Source organism: Manacus candei, unplaced genomic scaffold, assembly GCF_025592945.1.
Source record: "Manacus candei isolate 608988 ecotype Guabito, Panama unplaced genomic scaffold, ASM2559294v1 h1tg000037l, whole genome shotgun sequence".
NCBI lineage: Eukaryota > Metazoa > Chordata > Aves > Passeriformes > Pipridae > Manacus > Manacus candei.
This window is the reverse complement of record NW_026138085.1, coordinates 16,563,189-16,585,071: the sequence shown is the minus strand read 5'-3', so window position 1 is coordinate 16,585,071 and position 21,883 is coordinate 16,563,189. Positions and strand designations below refer to the sequence as shown.

The window sequence follows — 21,883 nt, the reverse complement described above, 5'->3', positions numbered from 1 at the left end:
ACTTCAATCACACCTTATTTAGAGATCAGTAAATAAACAGTGGGATTTTGTTATTTATGATGACGTTTGGTTTTACTGTAACCTCGTCACAGGTTGTATTTTACAGCCTTCTGTCTTACAAATGATTGAACATAACTACCACAATATTACAGACCAAGTAAAATTAATATCCCCTTTTACTTCTGATCTTTTTTATTAACCATTACGTTTGGAAAATTATAATCAAGCCACTGTACAAGCACAAAACTTCACCTGACTTTAATCACCTGTTTTGTGCTTACAGGAAAAAAAAACCCCAACCTAAAAAATCACCTTTATCAAGAGCAGTAGAACTCGATGTGCAATGTCACCAAGGGCACTGTCTTGCCAGGTGTATTTTAAAGCCTCCTGCACACAGGGACTGCAGTGACTGGCAGATGGACTCATTTCATGTTGCTATTGGTTTCCAGAGTCATTATTTAAATTTTCAGCAGCATCCTCACTCCTTCCTTGAGACGTGCAGATGCACTGAGGAGTTTAAAGTCATTGATTTCAAATGCTCTTGATGGAATTGCTTAAAAGGGAAGCGAGAGGCATAACAGGAGTTGCTCTGTTTTAAATAGTGTTCAATCACTGCATCGCTTCACATATTGTATCTGCTCTGAAATTTCTCACTTTGACATGATTTGAAAGGGTTTTTCTAGAGGAATGAATGAGCTCCATGTGGAGCCACAGAGATAGGCTCTGTGCAATCAGGTTTAGTAACCTTGTCCCCCACTAAGAAATCAGAAATTAAACACTTCTTTCTCCGGAACTTGGGTCTCCCCAGGTAAAAGTGCAGATTGGGCATTTAGAATTGATGTTACAGTTACATCACAGCATCATTTATCTTGGAAAAAACCTCCAGGACCATCGAATCCAAACTCTGAGTTCTTACAAAAGAAACCCCCTGGTTGAACTAAGTGAGGGATGCTTTAGCAGACTGCAAATTAGTATTAATTACTAGAGGTTAAACATTTGAGGAGAGAGAATGTGTCAGCCAGTTCAACTGCAGGTGTCAACTGATTCTATTAATTAAATTTACCTTTGTAAAATAATCAAGTTTTAAAAGTCTGTGAAAAGACTCAATTTTGCTCATATCTGCTTTGTGAAAAGATCATTAAGACTCAAGACACCAAGATCTGAGGCTGGTTGAGACCTTGCAGAAGAGCAGTAAAGCCTTATGGTGTCTTTGAATTGTGGGCAAAAAAACTATGAGAGGTCATGTGCTCATATTGCTCAAATTATTTACAGGTTTCTCTTTCTCTGTCACTATTTTTGCCCCTGGCAGGCACTGTGATGCATCTTCCCTCTACAGCAGGAGCAACAAGAAACTTCCCATTGAACTTTCATCTTTTCAGACTCTCTGGAATATCCTTATTCCCAGGAAACCTCGCTCTGCCTACTCCTCCATCAGCATCTCCTGTGTTACCTCTGGAAACAGGAAAGCAATTTCACAAGAAGAACTTGTAATACCCTTAAAACATCCTATAAAAGAATGTGATTTAAGAGCCTTATGCACTGATCTAATTTAAACATGCTTGGCTGGCCAGAAGTGGATTATTTTTTGGAAAAAAAAAATGGTAAACCTCCCATGGTCCTTTCTCAGTAGGAACTTGAGCATTTTTCATTACATGGTATTTTCACCACTTTTACACCTGCCTGACCCAGCACTCCCAAAAAGCTGCTCCTTGGTCAGCTTGATATCCCAGCCCAGTGGAGAATTTGCACCAGTCTCCCAGTATCTCCCTTTCCATCCTCACACTATTTACCTCTTCCTCTCCTCCTCTGCTTCTCCTTTCTAGTTAAGTTCCTGAAAATAAGGAGTGACAACCAGGCAGATAAACAGAGAATAAGATATCCCTACAGAAGTTAGTATGAAATGGAGAGGGAATTAAGGTTATTGATGAAATGAAGTCTTTACTCATTTCAAATTCTAATAGAAAATATCAGTTGTGACAATAGAAAACAGTCATACTTTGAAAACCCAAACTGGGATGAGCTGTTCTGACCAGCTAAAAACACATTCTCATAGTGACTTTTGGCTGTCTGTACCACTACTCTTAAAACCCATCTGAGGAAGCACTTCCTTCAGGGAGCAAAATTTTCAATCCCCAGAACCAGAGACCTCTGCAAATGTGTGGGCAGAGCTGCTGCCTGGACAGCAGGACCTGCTGCCAGGGGCTGAGGGAATACAACCCTTCAGTGGAAGTATCAGTGTAGAATTAAAATTGCATTTCATACCAAAAGTACCATCCACGAAAATCACTTTATCCAGTGTTTCTGAGGCAGTGTGGTTATTCCCAAATTGACTGCACAAGAAGCACTTTGCCACATCAGTAAAACCCTGCCCACATTGCCAGACCATTTTTCAAACTGTTCATGGGAGAAGCCTCTCCTTATTTTCCCTTCCTAGCATATCACTGGGCAAGGCCAAGCAAAACCCCCAAAAGGATGCAGAGGGAATTAGAGATGTGCATAATTACCCAAACATTTGCAGGAATACACAACAGCAAACAGCAGCAGCTAATCCCACAAAATCCTCCGAAAAAATAGGGAGATTTTTCACTCTCTGAAACGTGATAATGAAAAAACCAATTCCCAGATGCTCCACCAGATGAAATCAGCTTGTTTCAAAGTTTATAATCATATATGTTAAATGCACCAGTCCACTTTCAAGATTAGTGATAATGATCTTACATTTTTAATAGAGCCCTTCATCCAGGGGGATTTGATGTGAGCACTCCAGCATTGCTGCACTACCTCTGGCTTGAGCTGTGGCAGCTGTTTAATATCACTGCATGTGCTGTAAACAACACACTGTTGCACGGAAAAAATAAGGGATGCTCATCAGAGGAAGGAGAAGGTTACACAAAAGCCTCCATCAACCCTTCACTTTTCCATAAAAGACCTCAAGAAGAGACAAAAGGATGACCAGCACCTCTGGAAGGCAGGAGAACCATGAGGACCCACTGTGGATTTACCCAAACCCCTCCTACTGCTGTTTTTTCCCCCATCCACTGCTCAGATGGGAACTGCACCACGGCAGATCCCCCTGCCTGGGATGGGCTGTGTCTCTAAACTTGGGGTCCTTTCCTCCCCTCTGACACAGCCTCACAGGGCCATGGCAGGACAGGTCACCAACTACAGAGCTGAGCTGCTCTCACACACATGAAATGCAAGCTGTGTCACTGAGGAATGGAAAAGCAGGACCATCCCACTCCAGAACACTCTTCAAACTGACCTTGAACTATAATTTACAAACAAGACCTTCCTTTTCCACTCTCAAGTGCAGTCCTGGAGCTTTTATCCCAGGTAACTGGAGATGGTAACAAAGAAGCTGTTTAACCTCCTGGTCTCTCATTCATGAACAGTCAGCAGAAAGCAACGACACAGAGAAAAGTCAGCGAGTCATTACTGGAGCTACAGCATGAAATAAAGTACAAGTGAAAGAGGAAACCTTCCAATTGATTTTTAATAGGTTTTGAATTAAGCTCTTCAAACTGGAGAGCAGAACTGAAGAGATGCACAGACTAGCAGACCCAACGTCACCACTGGAGATGATATTACCAATCCCCAACAAAAAACTCTGCAGTAAAGGGCAGGTGTGAACACTGTGATCGAGGTACAAAAGTGGGAGGAGATGTTGCAGTTTTTCAGTTCTGCATTCTTTACTTTATTCTTTTCTGTAAAAATAAGCTCAAGCCACAGAAATTGTTAAGGAGCTTTGACCTTCCTTACACACCTGTAAGTCTTCATACACTTTCCAAAGAGATATTCCCAGAAAAAGAACTGTAGCTTGCTCTTAACACTCTGGTCTGAAGGCTTAGCATGGCACACAGCCACTCTTTCCTCAGCACACAACTGGAGGCCAAACTAATCAATAACAGGTTCTTAATGCCAATGAATTCAAACCAGCAGTTTGTTTTTAAAATGAAAAGTTACTGAAACAGAACTGAATATTGCCTAAATCAAATTAGCTGCAGCAGCAATAAATAATTAAAAGTAATAAACTAGTTCATAAATAGAGAACGTAATTTAATTAATTTTATCACCATGTATAGAAATATCAATACTGCAGAGAGATGGAGCTCATGGGAAAGCAGGGAGCTCAGGCAGTTTTGCATCCACATACATGCAGCACAACAGTAAAATAATTGTGTGTGTGTATATATATATATATATATATATATATATATATATATATATATATATATAAATCGAATCCAGGCAGTAATAGAGAACTTTGGAAATACAAGTAGCTGTTGAGAGGCAGATAACTGGCTCGAGCAGGGACACACTGTGGACGTGATACACATTTTGCCAGGCTGAGGGAGAGATAAGAAGGACAGAGCAGGATGAGTTATTTGAGGTAAAATCTTCCCCAGCTCCAGATAAGGAGCTGTGCTCAGGATCTATTCCTGCCCATGCCCTTTCCCACATTGCCCATGACCATGGACAGATGTGTAAAGGTTTCCTCCCACAGGTGAGGAACCAGGAGGGAAACCAGGACAGTCAGGGCTGACACTGTGATGAGCAGGTGGGTCCCTGCCACGTCTCCCTGGCTCCAGCATTGCTGCATTCCCACTGGATGCAGCCACAACCTCCCAATCCCTGCTTCCTGCACCCCCAGGGTTTGGGTTCTCTTGGTTTAACTGAATACAAGAGCACAGACAGCCACAAAACTAGACTTGTTCTCTGTCTGAACTTTCTATTTGTAAGAAAAAAGCAAGTGTGCACACTCATGTTCTTCTTTCAGGACTCTGGATCACACGTACACACATCTGCTCTTCCTTCAAACCAAAGCAAACCCTTCAGGGATAAGTAAGTTCTGTTGAAATAATGAAATACAAAACTGAAGAGATTTTGCAAATGTCAGCTGCAGAGTATTGCTCCAGTACTATGGTATTAACAAAGCCTCCCTCTATTCAAAAAAAGTTGTTACAAAGTACCATGATAACACCCAGTTACCTGAGGCTGTCGAAATGGTTTTTATTTGTTTTTAAGGAAGGTAAGTGCAGCCCTTGCAATCGCATCTCTTGCTCAGTGGAAAGCACTGCCATCCCCAGAGGGAGCTGTGAGAAGCTGTTCTGCAGAGCTGTGTATCACGAGCTACAAAGCCACTGGAGGCTGGGCTGCACCACAGAAACATCCACCCAAAATAATCCAGCACAGCTAAGCAGGAAAGTCATACCCAGTCTGACAGGGAGTTCTCTCTAACTCCACACCAGCACCCTTGGTGCTGTTTGTTCCAGCCCCTGAGATCAGCCCAGCTGGTCTGAGCCTGGTGCTAAAATTGCCAAGGCTGAGGGTTTGATCCCTGTATGGGCTGCTCAGATCAGAGTTGGACTCGATGATCCTCGTGGGTCCTTCAGCTCAGAATATTCTGTGATTCTGTGGGTGGAAATACAGGGAGGGTTGTTGGAAGGGGCACAGTAACATCTAACCCAGGCAGGTGCTGAGATGTTGAATTCTGTCCCTTTTTCTTTCCCTTTAAGCAGCCCTTGCCCCCAGGGAGGCTCTGGACACAGCCCCCACCCCAAGGCTGTCTCTCAAAGCTGGCTCAGGCATTTCATCACTATTCACTGCACACAGCTGCCTCCCTCTGTATGTTCTGCATGATCTCTCCAGCCATCAACAAATCAGGGCAGCAAAGCAGCTAAAGGCCAAATTTGCAAGCACAGCCCAGACACAACTCCCAGAGCTGTGCTGGAGACGGAGCCACGGCAGCCCCCCGGCACACCCAGCCCACAGCAACGCTGGGGGGGAAAGGCCATGGCTTCCAGGGAAATCTGGGCCAGGAGGGCAGTTTTCCATGCAGAAGTAAGGCCAGTAATGCCCTGCAGACAGCAATCTTTCAGCACTAAAGGGATGCCAACGCCTGCCATGGTGTGCCGTGCTAAAATCCCTGGGTTTTCCTTTCAGAGTGCACCTTGGGATGTCAAGCTTTTCTCTTTTGAGTTCCTCAACAGGAAAGCCACTGGCTCCAAATATGCACACAGGAAAAACAATGGAAAGTACCAGCATGCCCCAGCAGCTGCCCAGTAAATAGCCTTTGCAGGGAGCAAATCCATCTCCCAGGCTCCTGGCTCGACTGCCTCACCTCCAGGAGCAACTCAGTCAATCAGGATTCAGATCTGTAAACCAGACTAGACCTGTTTTGGCCTTTCCAAGCACTTGGTTCTCTTTTGTTCCACTCACTCCTCCCTCTCACCTTTTCTATTTGTTATAGGATGGAAATAGGGATCTCCCTCACCCTCCTGCACCTCCTGCCCAGTTCCCCTCCCTGCAGCAGGCAGAGTCCTTGGCAGCCTTTCCATTCTGCTGCTGCTTCCCCAGGGGATCCCAGGAACTTTCCTTTAGCCACTAAGTATCCTCCCAGAGAAGAGCTTTGAAGCTCTTTCTGAAGAGACTTGAAGAATCCCTTTCCCTGCCCACCCACACCTGGTGCAGGATTGCAGAGCAAGCACAGTGACAACCAGAGACATTTTAATTAGGTTCCCAAAGACCTAAGTCTCCATGTAATTTTAGATTTGACATCTGACAGCATCAGCCTGGAACTGTGCTGGGGAAGGGAGCTCTGCTGGGTGAAGGACTAGAGGAGCACAGCAGATGATGGCCTTCACCTGAGGTCCCACAGGGCACAGAACCTCTTGGGGCTTCTGGTGGGCAAACTGTGGTCCTGCCACATGGGACAAGAGTCTGAGTGTCAGCCTGCCCAGCCCTCCTGTCTCAATAACTTCAGTAGGAAAGATATGTCCTGCAGACCTTGCATGTGCTGCTGAGGAGTGTTCAAACCCCCCACACCAGTGTCAGCCAAGTTCTGACCCAACTATCAAACCAGTGATTTTAGCAGCTTCCTGTACCTGCCTCTGCCACCGACCCACAAAGTGTCATCCACTGAACCTGAGCAGAAAGCAAAGCACATCCCTGGCACACACAGAGCTTGATTTTAGAGACCAAAATACTCCAACCACCCCACGCAGTGTTTCTAACTTTACTCAGTGTTATCCTCGTTTCACACATGAGAAAGGTTACTTGCTGTGATTAAGATAACACAGTGGCTTCGAGGGTAAAAACCCCATAGTCAATAAAATTCAATATAAAACGCTGAAATCCATCCAAGAATATGCAATAATCAACAAAAATATAGCAAAAATTCCTGTGATTTTCAAAATGGTGTGAATTATTTCTAAATAATTAGTATTAGGAAATAATAATAATAATAATTAGGTATTAGACTCACGGTAGTCAAGATACATCTCAGGGCCTCCAAACCCATTAAGACCAAACAACAGGTTTATTGGTAACACCCTGACTCGCCAAAGTAAAGCAATTTGTTGATGAAATAACACACAGGAAGGCAGTAAATCCAAACGTTCAGCACAAGCAGTGCTGACACAGGACAAAGGTTGGAGCAGCAGCATCCCAGAGGAGCCAGCACCTCCCTGCTGCTGTTTCCAAAGCTGTGCCCGTGTTCCCACTTACAACTCCTATCAGATCAATTGGTGTTTCCCTCCCTTTACAAATTCCCCCACTGAAACCAGGACAAAGGCACAAAAGAGCAACCCAATGAGTTTTGTGCCCAGAGAAATCACTCAGATTAGCAGAGCTCCAGGAATCAATAGGGGTATTTTTAACCACTCTCAGAAATTTCTTCTTTGCTTCTGCTGCTGGAAATACCAGAATAGATGGAGCCTCCTGGGCACCAGCAGAGTCTAGTTCATGATATTTTCGTTTGCTTCCTCAAAAGCTTTAGTAAGACACGGCATGTCAGGGACAGGGGTCATGGCTCAAGCCCTTCAGTACATCAGCCCCTTTGCTGTGCTCCTAAATCTTAACAACAAAATACAAACAACAGCCAGAAACAGCAGCAGAAGCTCCTTCCTGTGCGTTTTCCTCCTCCAGGAGATACACTGAAAACATGCTGCACATTAGTCCCACCTAGAGAGAAGAGCTTTCTTCTCATCGTGTGAAAAAACATCACTTTTCCAGACAAATAATTATGCAATTACACAAATAATTGTGGGGCTGCACCTCTCACTAACACCAGCCCATCCCACTCGGGGGCTCACATCTCTCTTGCAAACTATGTGACCCCAATTACAGGGAAAATGCTCAAAGCTACACTCCAGTGTTGCAGGACATTCTGCTGCTTAAGTTTCTTGCCTTTTTTCCTAATGTATGCACACAAATTTAATTATTTAGAGCTCAGAGTCAATAGGGTTGGATCAGCACCAATGACTGACTCCCACTGGCAGTAGCAAGACCTAAAGGAATCACTACCACTCTCATGAAAAAGGCACATCCTGACTATCAGATTACAGGATATTGACATTTGTGACAGTATTATAAAGTTAAATATTATAATAATTAGTTTCCAGCTGATTTGATCTCAGAAATCATACCAGCTTTGGTGATGTTTGCACTCCAGTGAACCCTGTTTTCACGTGTTTCCTACCAGAGGATGCAGAAGGAGGCAATCTTAGGGGGAAAATGCATCACTGAAGAAGTGATAACTTTTTAACTTCTCCTATCAGCATTAATTATTATTAAATCCTGAATGAGGTCTTGGGGCAAGAAACAAGGAGGGAATTGCAGCCAAACCCCTCACCCCTCAGTGCCAGCTGCACCCACAGCATCCACGGGCAGAGAGCTGGGATCTGGGAATGCAGCATCACACCCTGCCAGACATCACCTGGGCTGAGCATCTGCTCCATGAATTTTAATTTCTGACAACCCAACTCCCAAATAAGATCTAACTCTGGGCAAAACAGTTCCCCAGACAGCTACTGCAGAACTGTGCCTCACACTGGGCACTCAGCTGTGCCCACACGTGAAGCAGAGAAACACTTGGGCTGGAAAACATCTCCAAAATCATCCCCAGCAGTGCCAAGACCACCAGTAACCCACGTCCTCAAGTGCCACATCTACACATTTGTTAAATCCCTCCAAGGATGGGGACTCCACCACTGCCCTGGGCAGCTGTGCCAGGGCTGGACAACCCTTTCAGTGATGAAATTTTCCCTAATATCCAATCAAACCCATCTCATGTGACAGCAGGGAGGTGGCAGCACTCCTTATGGCACATGTCACCCCTGCACAGATGTGACTCCTGGCCCCACTCTTGAGAAAACAGAATGAACTGACAGCTTGACCCCGGGGGACACTCACAGCAGGATGACCCCATCCGTGCCAACAGCAAAAAGAAAAGTCCAAACTAGCAAGTCTGAATTCTAAGCTACAAATTAAATAAAGCAAAAAGTAAATATGCTCATCTCAGACTCCGCTGTCCCCCCATTACAGTGTACCCCTAATCACACTCTCATCTAAGTCCTACAGTCAGCACCACATGAAACTCTCCACCAAAGTTATCTTTCATTTTTTCATTCAAAAAGGAAAGATTGAAAAAAAAAAAAGACAAAGGAGATAAGGCTGAGAGACCTGAAAGCCATTTTTATCCTAATAGCTGGCAAACACACATCATTAGATTCCGATAGCAAGTAAAAAAGACTGTGTTTACAGTAACTTTAAAATCAGCAAATTCTGTTCAAGAATAAAGGGAGTGAATCCACTATCTGACAGTTGCCATTAATTTCTAGACCTGATGAACAGCTCCTGTGCTCAGTAGCTTCCCAAATTTCCTTCTCTCGCAGTTGGCCTAGTAAAAGATATTTCTTTTCCCTACAAACCTTGACCTTCATATTCTAGTGCCTGATAAATAACCAGCACAGAAAACAGATTTTTATCTGAATTTAAAGAAGAAAGTTTGTGTGTTCTCTCAAGGACTAACTGAACCTTGTTAAACAAAACCCAACCCTTTGGCTTTAGAAAACTTTCCCTGTAGCTCATGGAAACATCAAGTCTTCTTCTGGTCACATGGCACTGCCTGTAGGAAAACAGTGATAGCACCAGCAATGTTTCCAGTAATAAAAAAGAAATACTAGTATAGGTGGTATGTGGAAAATAAGACTTATTTTTACAGCAGCACGTGTAGCATCCAATGGTGAGGAATTTATTTCACTGTAGATCTAGACAGTGCTCAGCTTCATCTGTGTTCATGAAGAAGCAAAATCTGAACTCATTCCTTCTCACCAGAAGTAAACCAAAATAGTACAAGAACTTTGTTGTATTTAAGTCAGCACAAGTCCCAGTTTTAATAATTATTAGCTCATCTTATTCTTGCTTCTACGGACTTTAGCTATAAGTAAAGCCACAGGGTGCCTCTTCACATGTTGGAGATGGGATTTTGCAAGTGAGCTAAAAGCATCTAGTTTGGGGATGGGTTTTTGCCTGTTTATTTCAACTGAAAACTCGACAGAGCAGTTCTGACCAACTGCCTTGAACCACTCCATGTCCTGGGAGCAGCACGGACACGCTGAGCCCTCACCCCAGCAGTGCCCAGCCAGCACAGGTCACACAGGCCTCTGGGAGAGCAATCAGGGACATGAGGTGCTGGATAAGGGCTGCACTCGAGGATCTTAGAGGCCTTTTCCAGCCTTGACAATTCCACATTTCCTGGATCCCCTCCCTCTCCGAGCCAGACCTGCAGACAAAAGCTCCATCCCCGAAGCTGCCGAGGAGAATTTTAAGGCAGCAGAGGAGTGTTTGTTTGTGCTAAGAAAAAGATTTAATGGCTAAATTAAGTGCACTGTGCTTAGCTCCCACTGCCAGAGCAGTGGGGTATGGATGGCTCTCCTGCTGGAGCAGGATCTCTCCAGAGGGTCCAACACCCGCCGTGTGCTCGTTGGCACATCAGCACTAGGGGCACGCTCCTCCCTGCAAGGAATCCCACTGCTGCTCTGCCAGGAACCCTCCTGTCCTGTGGGAATACACTGAAAGAATGAACAGTACACTGGGTTTATGGAAAAGCTGAAAATTATTGCTGCAAAATCAGAGAAGTGCAATGGAAACTCCGCTGTTAAAGGACCGAGCCAGTACAGCTCCTCCACGCAAAGGAAAATAACTTGGACACTTTTAATGGTTTCCATCATGTTCCTGTTGCTAAATGAATACAACATAACGTGTTTTGCTTGTATCATTCCCGCTATTAATTGCTGTGACATTTGGAACTGGAAATAGTCCCACAGGTTTCCCAAAGAGAAAAATGCCTGTTTGTCAGAGGCGCTCGGCGAGGGCAGCGCTGCTGTTCCCTCAACCAGCCTCTCACTCTCCACTGAACAAACATCATCCTGCAAAATAATCACATTAGAGCTGCTGCCTGCTGGAAAGGCAGAGGGGTGAAAGCAAAGACAGAGAGCTGTAAGTATTATTTCTGTTTTAGAATACTAGAGGGTGCTCAGATAAAGACGCCTGAACGATGATGGGGTCATCTAATCAGAGGGAACACGGCTCAGCTATAATAAACAAGGCCTGATGAACACGCTGCCTTTGAAGAGGGAATTGCAATGCCTGATACACAGATCAGACAGGATTTGTTCTCCTGATGTTCTTTATATTGAGAGAACGTTAAAAAGAGGGTAAAGAGTCATTCTCAGCATTGTCTCATGTTCAAACAGGAATCTTTTTCAAGTTCACTCAGAGCCCAATTACTCCACCAGCATCTCCACACCTCCCAGGACACATTCGGGTGACCCAGTGATAATACAGACTGTGTGACTTCCCAAAAATGCTCACTTAGCACTGCCTCTAACCCAGCTGACCTGCTTGGAATATATTTAGAGGTGTTGTCCAAATGCAAAGCTCCCCACGCAGGAAGCATTTATTATATTTCCAAATGCAAAAGAAAGGCTCTCTACTGTTCCTGTTCCTTTGTTGCTACCTCTGTGTGAGACTTCTCTCTAATTAAGATGCCTTGTAGTATTGAGGAGCAGTCAGGGCTTCCAGGATAATTTAATGTACTTGTAAGGGCTTTGGCTTATTCCCCATGCTGTGCCTTACAGGAAGGACTTGCTCCTTACTGGTTTTGAGACCAGCTGCTCAGTGGGAGGTGTGACAGTCCTACATCCAGCACAAAACTCTGCAGCCCAGGCTGGCCAGTTCACCCCCACGATGGCAAAACCCAAACTGATTTTACAAGAATGACATGAGCTCCAGCTTTTCTATGGCTGCAGCTGCTCATTCCAAAACCAGCATCCAGAGCCAGCACACTGGTCCAGCCTCCCCAAGCAGTGAGGCTAAAAGCTAAATATGACTTATTACATACTTTAAGGAAAAATAACAATTTTTGAAAAGTAAATATGGCTAACAAAGAAAGAATTCTATAGAAAACAAACCAGAAAGCCTAGAAAGGATAATAACAAAAATAATCTAACTACAATAGCATAGAGCAAAGTTATTGTTTAAAACATTCAGACATGAAAAGTAAAGAAAACGATCCTATTACAGGCAATTCACATCACAGAATTTAAACCAGAAGCAGGGGCACTGCATGCCACTGGCACCTGCTTTGCAGTTGCAATGAGAAACTAAATTGAAATCTTGTAAGCGACATTTCGAAAAACTTCCAGTTCCGCTGATGGAAAACACGACTTCTTTTTTTCCTTGTATATTTTATTTTCCAAGCTAGAGCATAACTTTATGCTATTATCTGCTGGCTGCACAAGGTGGGTTTGAGCTGTGGCCTTTGCAACAACTACTGAGCACACAAAGCCCGGGAACAGACACGCTGATAACTTTGACAAAGCACATTCACCAACGGGCTGAACACAATCAAAACCCAGGATCCAGCTGATGCCTTTGGAAGGAACCAGCTGTGAAGCCTGGAGGTCCAGAATCACTGATTTTATTCTGGTTACTGGGGCAGTTTCATGATAGAAGTCAAATAGTTCTATGCTCAATCAGAACAAGCAGCTGGGCTGAGATTCAGCCCTAATGGCTGTCACAGCACTGGGGACACTTCATCTGAACCTCCCCAAAACTGAAACAGCAGAAGGAATGACAAAAATACCACCTGCATGGGAGAGGCAAGGACAAGGAGGAGAAGGGGACAAAACATGAGGATCATCCTCGTGCTGCTCCATAAACACACACAGTGCCCAAGCATTGCCTGTTCTGTGCAAAACAACAAACTTCTCTACTGTTCTTCAAAAGATCTCATCAAACACAACAAGCAAGCAGCATGGCAGGGATAAATAACTCCTGCCTCGTGACAAACAAGGAAATATTTATGGAAGGCTATTAAACTTGGATTACTGAGACTCTGGAGCAGTTGCAGAGTAGCCAATCAGCTCTGCTGACTAAATACATATTTATAAATGCTTTAGCTGGTTTATTTACCCAATGGACCAAAATGGCTTATTCATTCTGTTCTGGTTTTATTTGGGTCCATCAAGTACAGTAAATGTGCAGTTAGATGCATAATAAAAACTCCTTTAGAAAAGTAATTACATTACCTTACCCACAGTAGATTTTTCTTTCCCAAGCACCAAGAACAACTGGACCATTTCACAGGCTCCTAAGTTCTTATTAAAAATATACTGACACACACTAATTACTGATCTGAAATCTTGCTTAGGAATGTAAAGTCCAAAGGAAACATTTCCAAACCAAGCAGGGACCCCTGAAAACCACTAATCTAAACAGAGTACTTGCTATGGCAGCAGCCAGGGACATGGGCACAGCACCAACCACCTGAACAGTTCCCTCTCCACATCCTGTTAGGAAGGAATTCTTGGCTGGGAGGGTGGGGAGGCCCTGGCACAGGTTGCCCAGAGAAGCTGTGGCTGCCCCATCCCTGGGAGTGTCCAAGGCCAGGTTGGACAGGGCTTGGAGCAACCTGGGCTAGGGGAAGGTGTCCCTGCCCATGGCAGGGGGTGGAATGAGATGGGATTTAATGCCACTTCCAACCCAAAGCAGTCTGGGATTCTCTGATCCCGCAGGTTTTGATGAAAGTTGGATGTGGTGGAAGAATAAATCCAACAGATCCACAGGCAAGTCCTGCAAGGAGCACTGGTGTGGCCTCAGTGCCCTGCTCCCCTCCAGGAGAGACCCCAGAGCCCTTCAGAGCCTCTCCTGCCACAAACCCCCCCCTCCAGCTGGGCTCAGCCAGGCTGACAAGCTCAGCTCCCTGTGAGTGCCTGAACTAAGAGAGCACCAAGAGGGTAATTTCTCTTATTTTTATCTCATATTGGAGCAGTGAGTTGAAGCTCTGAAAATATTAACCTAATTGCTCTGCCTTCTGCTTAAAGCTCAGTTCAGGAAGAAATGGCATGCTGAAACCTAATAAGTCTGAAATTGAAAATACACCACTCTCTTACACATTAAGCAGACCAGCAGCATGTTCAAAAACTGTGACTCGAAAACCTGACAGGACCCAGAAGTGATCCTGGACTTTGGGTTTTCTGGCTCAAAGTCTGAGTTTACTTATTCTGCTAATTTCTGAGACATGCTGGATAAACTGATTTGTTGGAGAGTATATATTTGCATATTACATTATACTGCCATTATCAGAAACATCTGCTGCCAGCTTTTTATTCAACCCTTACGAATCAGTTTATTTTACAGCTGGTGTGAAAACTCAGGGTTTCCAGTGCATCTGCACCTCTCCATGTCACGTGCAAGCCCCTCCATGAGAGGGGCTTCTACCTCATGCAATGTTCTGTGTAACAACAGCATTTCAGCAGAGTTATGTGGCTGGACAAAAAAAAGCACTATTTCATAGGAAGAGCAATGCACCACCCACAAAACACCCCATAAGACTTCAAATCTCACTGTGGATTTCAACCTGGTTGCTGCTAAAGATGCTTAAGTCAAGAAAAGCCCATTTGTCTGAAAATCTCTCCTCTTGTCCTTTAAGACAGGTTGTCTTAGAAGACCAGTGCAAACCAGCCCTGCTTTACTGCTCTGGGTCAGCTGGAGAAAAGTGCTTTGGAGGAGGTGAAGAAGAAGCCAAAACAAGGTATGTAGGACAAAGTGGCACCTTCCAAAAGACTGCCCAGTTCAGCTGGAAAAAGTAGAGAAGCTTGTGTGGAGCCCAGGGATGTCAGAAGCCAAGAGCAGGAGCAGCTTATTCAGCTGCCAAATCAGCACAGTTTGTTCTGCTTTCAGGTGGAAAAAGAGAGATGCCTTCAGGCACATCCAGCCTCACACTCTGCACTAGGGATCCTTATTTATCAACTATGCTGGGATGGAATACATATATATGTTATTTTATGGATTTACATCCCTGGAAATCCTCACCAGGTCTCAGTTTTCTGGCTCCTCTCCACCTTCTCCCTCTTCCCACCCCAGGAACTGAAGTCTGGCCACTCCCTAAGCTTGCCCACAAGCTCCTTTGTCCCACCTGCTGCTGGGAACAGCTTTCCTGGTTTCCTGCTGCTCCAGAAGTTTTCACTTCAGCTCCTTCAGGTCCATCACTGTGCTGCTCTAGCAAAGCCACACACTATTTTATTTACTTACTGAACAGTCCTGCTCATTCTGCCATGAACAGAACTCATTCCTCCTCATGCCCCAAAGTACTTCACTAGAAAAACTGATGGAGCCATTTAAAAGAACCTTAACTCTGCTTCCACCAGCCAGAGAGCTGGGCATGGGCTTCCTACACCTTTGGCAAAGCTGGGCTAAACCATGGCTGCATCCACATTTTCAGAGGGAATCCTCCTAAAGCAGCAAACAGTCATTTCTAAGTCAAACATGACCAGCAGGACCAGCATTGTTTGGTCCAGCAACACCAACAGTAACAGTAAAACTGCCCAGGAGCATTTGCATTCCTGTTGAATTTACTGCTGTGCCTAATGCTGCCTAATGTGTTGATTATTTGGGGTTCCTCCCACTCCACAAGGTTTTACTCCCTCTGTTAACTCCCATCACTTACAACCACAAAATATGCCCAGTTATAATTAAACACCATTGCTGAGAGATGGAACTGCAGTTTCTCCAGCTTAGAAATACAGGAACTAAACATCAGATTAATATTTTGGCCCAAACATCCCTCCCTGGGTAACAGATTGGCAGTCACTGATAACAAGGCCCTGGAAAGTCAGAGATAATAAAGATTTCTATGAAAATAAAGCAGCTCTGAGATGGACAGAGACAAAACTTTGTTTGACTGAGTAATTGTTAAATATGCCAATTTATGACTCTATGAAATAGGTATTTTTAATGTAAAACCTGTCCTTTGAACTTCTGAGGCATGTCCTGAAGACACAGCCAGTGTGTTTCTGAACACCCAACACTTACAGAACATATACACACAAATATTTATTTACACATCATGCCATCTGGATGCAGCTGGGACAGACAGATACCCAGGATCCTGGGGGTACAGCTGCTTCTGAAGAGCAACACAGGCACAGCCATTGATTCTGGAGGGGTTTGACCAAGCCTTAAGGAACAAAACCAAATTTCTTGGACTCCAGCAATAGGAAAAAAACCTACAGAATGGGAAATTAGGAGGGGATTTAGTACCGAGGTAATTACAGACAGCCACTTCATTGTGTTCCTGAAGAGTTTGAGGAGAGCAACTTCTGAAGCTGTTGGCTGGATCTTCTACCATTGCTGACTGCTTTCCAATAAAACTACAGCAACCTGGGAAATCTCAAGGGGGAAAGGAAAAAAAAGCCATATTCTGTTTCTCCTCACTGCGATTAGGAAATACAGTGTAACAACGAGGATTGTGTATCTATAATAAAGATATACAAACAGGATAGCCACATCACAGAGCTTGTGAAAATTCAGAGGGGTGCCAGCCTTTTAATTCAAACCAGGCAGTTAAAGTTCACATCATTACAGCAGTGTGATGTCACCTGTCTGAATAAATCTAGGGCTGCATCTCATTTAATAAGATTATATGGTCAGAGCAGAAGCAATTTGCTTGAACATTTCTTGGCTGAACGGTTTCAAAAGCATCTTTTGACACTAATTTGTTGAATGGATGATTGCAGTCAACACAAAAACAAATTAAAAAGTTTTAAGTGCTCGGGCTAGTAAAAAGCAAAGGTGTCCATTAATCCAGCAGAGCTTTGCTTATTTATATCTGCTGAAGATCTGGCTCTTTGTGCTTCGTGAGCCTCTACAGATGCTTGGGCAGAGAGTTGTACTCAGGAAAAGACTCAACAGCTGAAAAAAGGTCTTCCTGCTCCATCTTCCCCCCCAAATTTAATTCAACAGAAAAACATAAATGGAGAGCATTCAAATCCTGCGCCTGTTTATCACATGCTGGGTTTTGAGTTTGTGTTCTCAGGTTTCTTGGCTGGTTGGGGGTTTGTTTGTTTTTAGAGCACAACACAAAACCTGGCACCCTGTCCCATGTTCTAGTGTCCACTGCATGAGCATAATCCAGGTGGATACTGTCTGACCCCCTCAGAGCCAAATATCAACTGAATTAAGAAAAATATTCCTGCACCTTCTAATCAACTCCCAGAATGAGGGGTGGGGGTTTTTTGATTAAGAAATTATTTTTAGTCCGAAAGGTTAATATTTGCACACCAGTTGGACAATCCAGGCACAAAATGGCCCTGCACCCATTTCCATTTCAGTTCACAAGGAAATCAGTCTCCATCCATCCCTGGAAGGTGGCTGCCAGCTGCAGTCAGGGAGGCATCTCCCCTCCACACCACAGCAATTAAAAGATCCTGTAATTACTGCTGATCCCGAGCCCATGGAAGTCAAAGGAAAGCCATTCATTGACTGTAATGGGCTTTGGAGCAGGTTCCGAATTTCTCCAGCATATTTAATCCTGACACTTTGGAAAGCCAAAGCCTCCCGGTTTAACTACACTCATCCACAGCTAAAAAAAAAAGGAAGAAAATGTTTTCACACTTGACAACAATCGAGGCTTTGTTCCCTTTGAAAGAAAAGCGTCTGCTTTAAATCTAAAGGACTCAAACCTTTTGTCCCGAAATAAAGAAAAATCCTGAAGAATGTAAACCAGGATTGCCCCTCCTTTCACCAAAAGCTCTTTTTGTAATCATCCTGGATCATCCCTGAGCATGGGATGATAAAAGCAGGCATAGCCTAAGTCTGCTGAGCTCTCACCTTTGGGGGGGTTTCTATTAGATATTTTTAAGTTTTAAAGATTTTCAGTTTGTCGAGAGGAAGCCAAACCTTCCACCAAGGTTTGAGTGGACAAGGATAAACCCCCACACCCTCAAATCTTTTTCAATCATCTCATTTCCTCGGGTAAAAACCATTATCTACAAAAATTACCATTTTAGGGAAGAAAAAAGGCCTGAATATTAAAATCGCTTCATAACCTATCACAAAATCTACAATAAATCCTTTTGTGTGCATAATAAACATTTCAAACCCCCTGGTGTTTTTTTTTTTTTCCTGGCACCAAGTGGTATCTGCTCTGTGCACATTTTAATACTGAGGACGTTTGTGAAAGAGCCTTTAGTTGAATTATTTTATAGGCACTATTGAGGAATAACTCCAGAGAAGAAGATACTTAATCATTGCTGAAAATCCCCAGGTAGCTCTGCAAATCCACAGGCTTTTGTGGCCAAGATGTATTTATCACGTTTGTTAGCATTTTTTTGACTTCTGAGGAGTTTGCAGTTCTTCAGGCAGCCTGGATTATTCACAGACTGCCTTGCTGGGCACCCAAATTTATCTGTACATCCTAATTCCCCCAATTTCCATCCCCTTCTCTCCATACCAGCTGTGGGTCTAACGAGCCTCTGACAGAGAAGTCCATTATCTTGAATTCACTTCTGAAAAAACTTATGGTTTCCCCCTTTCAGATGAAAGTCAAGTCTCACCCATCCTGTGAAGGCAACAAGAAACCAGCCTCACTCAGCCTGGGAATGTGGTGTCCTGAGACACTGATCTCCAAACCCATCATTGCTCTGGAGGAATGTTCTCCCAGCACCCACAGGATCTACAAACTCAGCCCTGATTTCAAAAACTGCCCTATTTCAGTTCTCAGAGGTGTTGGTGACTTGCACTGGGAAGGAAACTCTGGAGAGAAATTCTTCTCTGAACCAGGACTAGAGGTACATCCAGTAGGTTGGATTCCATCTGTGTGTCTGTAAAGGACTACATCACAAACCAGAGCCAGAGCAGGACTGCAATGTCTCCACATCCAGGATGCCAAAAAGCTCTTCTGCATCTCAAAGCAACCTTGACCCAGCCAAGAGCCCTCTAAAACTGCATTTCTTCACGAAGAGTGGCAGAAGTTTGACCAAACACACACATATGCTGGACATCTGGGCTACACAGATTTCACCTTTAGCAACACCCATATTTATATATATTTATATTATATATTTATATATTTACATTTTTATCTTTTTATCTTATATATTTACATTTTTATCTTTTTATATATTTATACTTTTATATGTTTATATTATATATTTATATTTTTATATTTATACTTTTATATATTTATATTATATATTTATATTTTTATATTTTTATATATTTATATTATATATTTATATTTTTATATTTATATTTTTATATATTTATATTATATATTTATATTTTTATATATTTATTATAATATTTTTAATTTATTCAGTTCCTCTCTGCTGCCTCAGCCTCACAGAAGGAAAAATCAAAACGAACACACACAAAAACACAACCACAGAAAAAGAAAGGAGATTATGTGCCCAGAAGACAAGTTACCCTCAGACCTGACCTTTTTAATTTCTGCAGTAAAACACTGGTAGTTACAACCTCTTCCCAACACAGGGGATGCCTGAAGCCATTAAAGAAGCTGCTGGAGGGGGATGGGGATTGCATTAATCCCTTGAAAGGAAAGTGCCACCCACTTCACATTCTACTGGGATGGATGAGGGAAGCTACTGCCTGATCCAGAGAACATCTGCTGAGCAAAATCCGAATTAATGACAACCAGAAGGAGCTCTTTGATGGCCCATCCTCACCCAGGAGCCTCCAAAGAGCCCCTGGGGGCAGCAGCCAGTGGGTTTCCAAGGCAGCAGTTCCCAGGAGCAGGGAATGAGGCACCTTTGGGTGCACCTGCAGAGTGATCCATGGAGAGCTTTATCTGCACCTTTTCCTCCCTGAAATGCTCCAGGGTCAGAGTTTATCACAGAATCACAGAATGTTTGGGTTGGAAGGGACCTCATCCAGTCCCACCCCCTGCCATGGGCAGGGACACCTTCCACCAGCCCAGGTTGCTCCAAGCCCCGTCCAACCTGGCCTTGGACACTTCCAGGGATTCAGGAGCAGCCACAGCTTCTCTGGGCAACCTGTGCCAGGGCCTCCCCACCCTCCCAGGGAAGGATTTCTCCCCAATATCCAACCTAAACCTGCCCTCCTTTAGTTCAAAGCCATTTTGGTGCCCTGCCAGCACCCAAACCTTGACTTGCACCCCAAACACCATCATGCAATTCTGTGCTAAAAGAGCAGCTTTTCATTGAAAAAAAAAAAAAAGTACAATTTGTGACACCAAGAGCTGTCAGACAAGCACCAGGCACAGACTGTTGGAAATCCCCCAGCAGCACGACCTTTCAAGTGGGTAAACTTAGGCTTGTTTTAAAATGTTACTGCAGGAATACTCGACACCAACACACACATACACTGAAAGAAAACTGGGTTTCCTACCTTTTCTTCTTGTAACTTCAAACCTTCTGGAGTCCTATAAGGAAAAAGAGAATTTTTTGGTGGTGGTTTTTATGAAACACGAGAATTGTTCAAAGGCAGGAGGAACAAAACCCCCTAAAAACATGAGTCACTGACCCAGGGAAGCAGCTGTGAAGCTCAGGGCAATAACTGAGGAGTAATTACAAGCACACACTTCAGTTTGTTCACAGATATTTGATGGATAAATATAACACAAAGTGATTCATCACTTTGTGATAACTTACATTGTGAAACACAACATTTTTCTTTAAAATGGATTTTTTCCCCCCCTCTATTGATATTAAGAGGGAGCAATCTAGGAGGGTTATTATCACTACACCAAAGATTTGGGGTTGAGGAAGGAGGAGCCATTACAGGTACTTTTAGCAGACACTTGTTCAAATACTTGAATCATTTCAAAGCAACTGGACCACTCAGAGCTGAGGCTCATTTCAGCCATGCACACCTGCATGATTTGCATCACAACCATCTCTAATACAGAAACTTCTGTTAAAAAGGCACTGCATAAAGTCTCAAAGGGTACTGCATTCCCAGACAACACTATCTGCTTGTGCTAATGGTGAGACTTCAGAGGAATAAATATTTAATTTGAAGCAGTAACATTATTTATGGGTTAATTACAAACACGTTTAATTTCCATTGTTGGAGTTACTTCTTGCAACGAGTATTAAAAACAGAGAATCATGAAGGACTGTTAACAGACCTTGGCACCCTCCAAGTCAACTGAGAGGGATAAACAAAAAGAGGGGTATTTGCTTATAAAAACCACTGCCATTATTCCCTGTAGGATGCTACCTCAGTGATCCTGAGCAATGTGTACACTGGCATTCGGGATTAGCAGAGACTTCAAAGCATTTATCCTCTTCAGGCAGCAAAGCTCCCGAGCTGCAGTTTTACTCCAGGGACCTCTCAGAGCTTTTCAAAATATTAGTTTGAGAGGTGGGGCACAGGATAAAAAAACCTCAGCCCCAGCTGCTGTCCTTAATCCTGTGTACATGGAGGACATGCAAAAGTACTTTTAAAGTTCCCCAGAGTCCCTCCCTTGAACGAGCTGTTTGAATTCTCTGCAGTTCAAAAGCTGAGAAACACTAAAACTAATTACAACAATTAATATTGATCAAAAGAAAATAGACAATCAGACTCTATTAAAAGAAAAAAAATCCAAGTGTCAGCTCACTTGTATTAAACACCCTTCTGGTACTTCCATGTCTGCACAGACATCGTGAAAAACAAAGGATGGTCTTCAAAGTTTCCCTTCTTTTACTCTATTCCCCTTATAATTATGAGCTCTGATGAATATAAACTACCCCAAAAACAGATGTAGGATTCAGAAGAAAAGCCTGTCAGAACT

The 21,883-nt window shown here is 43.5% G+C and overlaps 1 protein-coding gene across 4 annotated transcripts in view; it reads right to left on the bottom strand.

Moving 5' to 3' along the window:
• Positions 1-21,883, bottom strand: part of FSTL4 (follistatin like 4) — a 196,875-nt gene that overhangs the window by 161,685 nt on the left and 13,307 nt on the right. For all 4 annotated transcript variants that reach the window (XM_051794063.1, XM_051794065.1, XM_051794064.1 and 1 more), the window contains exon 3: positions 20,494-20,527. In XM_051794063.1, coding sequence (XP_051650023.1) covers positions 20,494-20,527 — 34 coding nt within the window. The remainder of the gene's footprint in view (positions 1-20,493; positions 20,528-21,883) is intronic.